The sequence below is a fragment of the Argentina silus genome, assembly GCF_951799395.1.
Source record: "Argentina silus genome assembly, chromosome: 3".
NCBI classification, from domain to species: Eukaryota; Metazoa; Chordata; class Actinopteri; order Argentiniformes; family Argentinidae; genus Argentina; species Argentina silus.
Genome location: NC_139657.1, coordinates 25,874,448 through 25,881,476, shown reverse-complemented (window position 1 = coordinate 25,881,476; position 7,029 = coordinate 25,874,448). Strand labels below are relative to the sequence as shown.

At 38.1% G+C, this 7,029-nt stretch overlaps 1 protein-coding gene across 2 annotated transcripts; it reads left to right on the top strand.

Moving 5' to 3' along the window:
• Nucleotides 1-547: 547 nt before the first annotated feature.
• LOC310802658 (uncharacterized protein) lies at nt 548-6,273 on the top strand. Of its 2 annotated transcripts, none has more exons than XM_083667147.1 (6): nt 548-656; nt 2,813-3,026; nt 3,377-3,514; nt 3,689-3,747; nt 4,316-4,627; nt 5,239-6,273. In XM_083667147.1, the coding sequence occupies exons 2-6, from the start codon at nt 2,843-2,845 to the stop codon at nt 5,269-5,271; spliced, it is 726 nt and encodes a 241-aa protein (XP_083523273.1). In that variant the 5' UTR covers nt 548-656; nt 2,813-2,842; the 3' UTR covers nt 5,272-6,273. The 2 variants fall into 2 exon arrangements, with proteins under 2 accessions (XP_083523273.1, XP_083523272.1); XM_083667146.1 differs by having other exon boundaries at nt 2,813-3,068.
• Nucleotides 6,274-7,029: the final 756 nt, after the last annotated feature.

Genomic DNA, 7,029 nt, shown 5'->3' with positions numbered 1-7,029 from the left:
ACTGTACACAAATATTATTCCAAGGCTAAACTTGATATTTACTACCAATCTACTCAGCAACATTTACAGAATATGGATCAATTGAGTTTCAACCATGAGCGGTGACCCAGCAGTTCAAAGTGCCTTATATGTACTGCATAAGGCACCTATAATGGACTGTACAGAAATATCTCTGGTACCAGTCTACTCTTCATCCATAGCCATCCATCCAACACTTCTAGAATGCAGATCAGGTGAGTTTGAATCTAAAGTGATGTCTTACCAAATGTTGTTAGCATGTTACTGTGGTCACCAGCTCACCATCTTGAAATAACAGAGTATTACAGGTGCCCTATGCAGTCCAGCAGTCTTTCATCAGGGTAATTAGGATATTAGAAGAATTACAAAGCCCTAAAAACACAAATAATACGTAGAGAGGATTGCATATTTTTTTCAGAGAAAAGTTAATATAATGTGTTGATTTCTTTAGTCATAGATACTATTTATAAATTCTTAAACAAGTTTAACGTGAGCACTTTTATTTTGAAGAAATCCGTATTAATGTACACCGAGGTAGTTGGGCGGAGTTCCACTATTACCTTTCCCGGACCGCAGATGTGATCTTGTAACTAATACACCGATGGTCCCATTTCATTCAAGAAAGTTGAAAGTTATAAGTAAGTGTTTACATTTACATGATACTAGTATTGCAACTGTTTTCATATGCAGCAGCCTATCCTGCATCTACACGTACATTGAATGTTTGATTTTCGCAGTTGCTTACTTTGCGAACTCGAGGTTACAACTAGAACAACTAGTCATAAGTCAACGTTTTTTAATCATTATAAATGTAATCATTCATGTTATCTCTCAGTAAACAGTAAATTTGACCCATAATTAGCTAGATAGACAGTCAATATGAATATACCACAAGTAAGGCTATACATTTGACTTACAGTTTGAAAGTGAAACGACCTCGGTGTGAATCTATAGTGAAACTAGCCCACGGAAACAGACACACGTTCACAAGTTTATTCAAAGGGGAGATTGAATTCTCAAATGCTGGTTCTTAAAGCTTTAAACATAAGCTCAAAGGCAGTGAAATTGCTGTACAGGACCACACCATATACGATGAACACAGAGGGCCCCATACAAATATCAAATACAGTGCCCTGCATAAGTAATGGGACAGTGAAACATTTGTTCTTCTTTTGGCTCTATACTCCAAAAGTTTGGATTTTAAATCAAACAATTACTATGAGGTTAAAGTAGAGGTTCTCAGCCTTTATTGAGGATATTTGTATTACATTATATACACTGTATTGGTTTCACCATTTAGAAATGACAACACTTTTTATACATAGTCTCCCCACTTCAGGGCACCAAAAGTAATTGGACAATTGGCTTGACAGGTGTTTCTGGTTAGTCAAGCATGATCCGTCATATCATTTGTGCAGTCATAAGAGAGCTGTTAATGTCTAGTATTGATTCTAGGCTTTGTGTTTGCCTCTGGAGCTATTGGTGTCTGTCAACATGAGGACCAAAGAGGTGTCAATGAAAGTCAAGGAAGCCTTTATTAGGCTAAAAATCCTGGAACAAACTATTAGAAACATAGCCAAAACCTTAGGCTTGCCAAAATCAACAGTTTGGAACACCATTAAAAAGAGGTGAAATGTTGATTGATTCTGTGAGCTCCGTTGTTACTGCAACTGCAATGGAACTTTCAGAACTCTAAAATAAAAACAGCAGGAGATATACAGAACACATTCTTATTCAAGATTCAAAGATTCAATTCAAGATTCAAAGTGTTTATTATCATATGCACAGTAGAAAACATGTTTCCCTGTACAATGAAATTCTTACTTTGCTGTCCGCAGAATGCCAACCAATGTAAAATGTACAATACTGAAAAATATACAATATATACTAAACAAAATGTACAAGATAACAAATGATTATGATTAAATGATTATTAAAATGAATTATAATGATTACACAACAATACACTCAGTTCTACCCCAATAAAACCATTTTACACTCTCTCTTTCTATCTATCTTACCTTAACAATCCTCTATCCTTCTCTCATCAATTTTAAGCATGACACCTAAATTCAACTTTAAAATGAGTAGTCTGATCCCACTTGAATACATTTCATTCAGATCTTTGATACTGTTTAGACTGTACGCATTTAAATTTGCATGAATTTACATTGGTTCCAGTGAAGAGCATTCTGGTCATACTCAAAACACTACTTCTCTTTCATCTTTTAAGCTTGGCAAGCCAATTCAACTTTAAACTTTTATCCACAGACATAATTAGACTAGCAAGCCCACAAAATTACTTCAGGAACTTCCCTTTTCTAGTTCATACTACTGGTCTATTAGGAACCTTGTTTTTTTTTTCTTCTTTTCTTATCCACCCAAGGGCTTGACCTTTTTCTCTTCTCGATGTCAGAAAGGGACGTATTTGTTATATTGCTGATGTTGTATTGTAATTATAATTCATGTTGAAGATAGGTTTGCTTGTGTTTTTTCATAGTTTCAATGCTATGCAGTAATTCATATTTTTTATGTTGTGGAGAGTGAAAATCATCATCATAATAAACACACTGGTTTACAAATTAAGAGTTGAAAGGCTGTTCCCTAAAATTGTTTTAAATGCACATTGGGCGTAATAAATATAAACCCACAAAGTACCAGTTTAACCATTTCAGCATCCATTTTCAGGATTAGGGTTCCATGTTATCATCGGTCTTTGCTATATATTCTGTAACTGGTGGTCCAGCCAGCCTTTTCCCAGAATGTAACATTAATGTAACCCTATACTTTCTAGGTTCTCTAGTTCTGCATCTGTGACCCTATAATGGAGAACCAAGCAAAGGCAGAGGCTATGGATGAGATGGGGGTAAATAAGGGCAGCAAGGAGTATCGGCTGCTCATGGCCTACTGTGCTAAGAGAAGGAGGCAGCGGTCTGGTTTGCCCGCCAGACTACCGGTCGCGGAATATCAAGGCGTGTCCCGTTCTGTACCACGATTTTATGCTCAAGGTATACAGAGCTTTGCCATAGAGTCGCCAACGACAAGAATCGGTATGCCCTTAGTCTCTGGGACAGAGAAAGGAAAACCATATGAATATTTGTATGAATGTCTAAAAACACATACATAATAACTATATTATTGTGGCAAGAGGTGACATGGTTTAGAAGCCCTGCATAGTAAATACTCTTATCCTAACAGTTCAACATGAAGAACTTATCTCTCTGTGTGTGTGTGTGTGTGTGTGTGTGTGTGTGTGTGTGTGTGTGTGTGTGTGTGTGTGTGTGTGTGTGTGTGTGTGTGTGTGTGTGTGTGTGTGTGTGTGTGTGTGTGTGTGTGTGTGTGTGTGTGTGTGGGGCAGGCCCAGGCCCAGTGGGAGAGGGCAGTACCCTGAGTGGTGTAGCTGACAGGTTGACTCAGATTGCAGACTCAGTGCAGATCACGACAGATCAGATCACCACAGACAACATTGAAGAAGATGGGGTGGAGGACAAAGATGGTGGGTCACTCTTTCACACCTGCCAGCAATAGCAATGGGGATTATAACAATTGGATATTGTGGTTTTCGAGTGGGGATTCATAAACCCTTTTTTTTAGTAAGGACCCTTTCAAACACTCATTTACCTGGGGACTCCTCTGTCAACTCAATGCTTTTTGCTTTTTCTTCTTGCAGATGTTATCCAGAGACTGGTGGAGTTGCTAAAGCAGTCTGGTGACACGCTAAATAATGAGGTGTGTGTGTGTGTGTGTATATGCATGTATGTATGTGTGCGTGCATGCGTGTGTGTCAGACTTGGGTTCAGTTCCGTCAATTCTGTAAGTGAATTGAATTCCAATAGATTAAAAGGGCATTCATTTTCAATTATTTTTCAATCCGGAGTGTCTTGGTATATTGTATGTCCCAATAGTCAGCACCTCAATGTGTATGTTCTTTTATATTCTACTGTAAATTAAAAAAAAAAAAAAAAAAAAAGCTTTGAAATTTAAATCCTGTCTGTGGATGTCCCCTGAATCACCACAAGATGTCCTTCCATCATCTATTACCCCCTCACTCATCAAACAGGCAGCAGAAGGCATGGTGTTTAAGGCACTGTTAATACAATTATTCATACCACTCAATTCTGTCTCACTGAGCTCTTAAACTCCTTATTACAAGAAGCGTTAGTACCTTTGTGAAGGGTGTTGTGTTTTAGTGTATTAGTGTGGCTCTCCAGGGATGATTGACAACACAGCAGACCTACACCCAATTATGATACCATAAAATGTCCCCCCCCTCTCCCCTTTTCTAAACCTACCCCAGATCAAGCAAAACAAGATCTTACAGCAGCAGCTCCAGATTTCCTTCAACTACGCTCTGTTTGAGGAGGTGACTTCCACCCTCCAGAGGGTCCTAGGGGTCATCCCTTCCAGCCGGGAGGTCATAAGGGTGGGCCCTCCCAGCCGGGTGAGGGAGTCTGAGAAGCGGGTCCAGAGGGAGCAGATCGCCCTGGCCTTTGAGGTGACCAGCAGGCTGTCAGCCGTGGACCTCCACCCCATGAGCAGGGCCATGGGCTACGGGGAGCGGTACCTCCGGCAGCACCACTCTGCCTGGGTCCAGGAGCACGGGGACTGGGTGAGTAGGACATTAAAGTTGACCCTTCATCAGCATACGCCTCCCAAATCCTAAACTTGATCATGATGGGGGAGGGGGGAGGGGGGGGGGGAGTAAAACTGACCCAAGACTAACATATGAGGTCAACTTCAGCAGTTGCTTTTCAGATCAATTCCATTTTAATTCGGGAAATGACTTAAAATTCATAAAGAAGAATTGTTTCATTTTAAAAAGTGAATCAGAACTGATACCAACCATGAAAGTAATGGTGGGAGTAGTTGTCGTAGTGGGAGCTGTAGTTTAAGTCGTGGATAGTGGTACTCTGGCTCAGTTGGTAGAGCATGGCGCTAAGAACGCTTAGGTTGGGGGTTCGATTCCTGCTGGGGCCATGTATACTGAAAAATGTATGCACTCACTGCAATGTAAGTTGCTTTGGATAAAAGGGTCAGCTAAATGGCTTATATTATATATATTATTTCACAGTGATTGGTGATTACACTATTAGTAATGATTGACAGTGATTGGTGATTACACTATTAGTAATGATTGACAGCTGCATAAAGAGATGCAGTGGCTCATGATGTGATTATCAGACATTTTCTGAGTACATTGTTTCCTGTCCTTCTCTCTAGGAAAACCTGTTTGGCAGTGAAGACATTGATTAACAGTATATCTGCCATAACTAGGCATCCACGGTAACCAGGCCAATATTCAAATCCACTCCTAATTGAGAACAGAAGCATTTAGATGTAACACCAGTGTTTACTTTTTGTCTATATTGCTGTGCGCCAGATCCAATGCTGTACATGGATGTAATTGAGGTATCGATAATTGGATCATGTGCATACATTTGGTAGAATTCTCAATTTCAACCACAGAAATAAGTAATTTTGACTGGCCAATGCAGGAACTCACCTTTGGATGATCAATGAATGTTTTTTAATGATATCTATATACATTCTGCAGCCACTCTTCAATGACTACTGCAACAATAATATTTTTAGGCAATAGGCAATCTTAGAAATTGTGCATGATCCTATTTGGGATGGGTTGAAATGTTTTTGTTTTGCCTCTTTATCAATATTTCCTTTCATACAGTACTACAGTAGTTGATTCTGTTTTCAGTGAGGAGATTTTCAATACTTCAATACATCAAACTTTTGTGACAAAACAATCTCACCCCTCAAATTTCTTTAGGCATTCATTTCTGTTCTTTTTTAATATGTTGTTTTCTCTTTGTAAAGATGTGAATGAAGAACATACATTTGGAAAGTGCAGCAGAAAACAGTATAATAGAAAAATACAAGAAAGCAGAAGAACACAGAATTACTATCAGAACTTGACAAATCAGTTACCTGCTGTTTATCGCAAATAGGAAAGACAGAAACTTGAGACATTTTGGTCTAAGCTTTTGTACATATACACACATACTGTAGACAACCACATATTGTATAGAAGGCCAGTGATGCCTGAAATTAGCTCCTGTCATTTTGTTGCATTTGCGCAAAATATAGTAATCAGTGACATGATACAACAGAGATAATATTTGCTGTATAGAACATACTCCCCTTCTTTTGAATGTTTGCAAAATGGTATCCAATATACATTGACAATAAATACAAATCTGATATTTGCAATATTTTTTGTGTGACTGCATAACAAATTAAAGGGGCAATCTCGGATTTTTGACTTTTAAATTCATGATATATTGCCATTTATTCTTGAATAATATAACTTATGAGCTTAGTTATACTGTTTTACCCAAACTGTCTTACCCAATCCAAGCTTGTTTTACTCCACTGTTTGTAAACAATGTAATTGTTAACAAACACTGCATAGCTTCAAAATATGGTTAAACTATCATTTTGAGTCCTTGCATGCATACCTCCGTCTATGAATTTGAGAGTGGTTACATTTCTCCAGCCCCATCCCTCAGCTATTTACCCCATAAAGTAGCGCTTTGTTGTTGTTTGAATACCAGATTGCCCCTTTAAACAACTTTTCTATCTATACTCTAGAGAATAAGTAGAAAATCTCTTTTTTTTTTGGTAGAACTTCAAACACTGGATTGATATTTTACATTCCATTATCTCACACATTAGATTACTATGCAATTAGCTTTTATTAAGTGAAAAATATATAAGCTTTTTTCTTGTCATTTTCTTTTGGCAATTATAATTTCTTTAAGCATAACACATATTATTCATCTATTTTATGTTTTTTTTTAATTGTCTGCGCACTGTACAGGTAAAGTCTTTCCTGTCCTTAATGATGTGAAACTAATAATATAAGGAACTTAACAGGCCTAACAAGAGAAGCCATTATAGCCTGGCAGAAATGGGTCAAATAGTATTTTAAATCCTTTCAAACTTTGAGCGTTTGCTTGAGCCTGCCTGGAGTGTCAGGTGGGTGAGGTTTGCAAT

Excerpts from the sequence above, each read along its gene's own strand:
- LOC310802658 (XM_083667146.1), top strand. The coding sequence starts at position 2,843 with ATGGAGAACCAAGCAAAGGCAGAGGCTATGGATGAGATGGGGGTAAAT. Across the intron at positions 3,748-4,315 it reads GTGACACGCTAAATAATGAG|ATCAAGCAAAACAAGATCTT; the intron begins GTGTGTGTGTGT and ends AACCTACCCCAG. Across the intron at positions 4,628-5,238 it reads TCCAGGAGCACGGGGACTGG|GAAAACCTGTTTGGCAGTGA; the intron begins GTGAGTAGGACA and ends CCTTCTCTCTAG.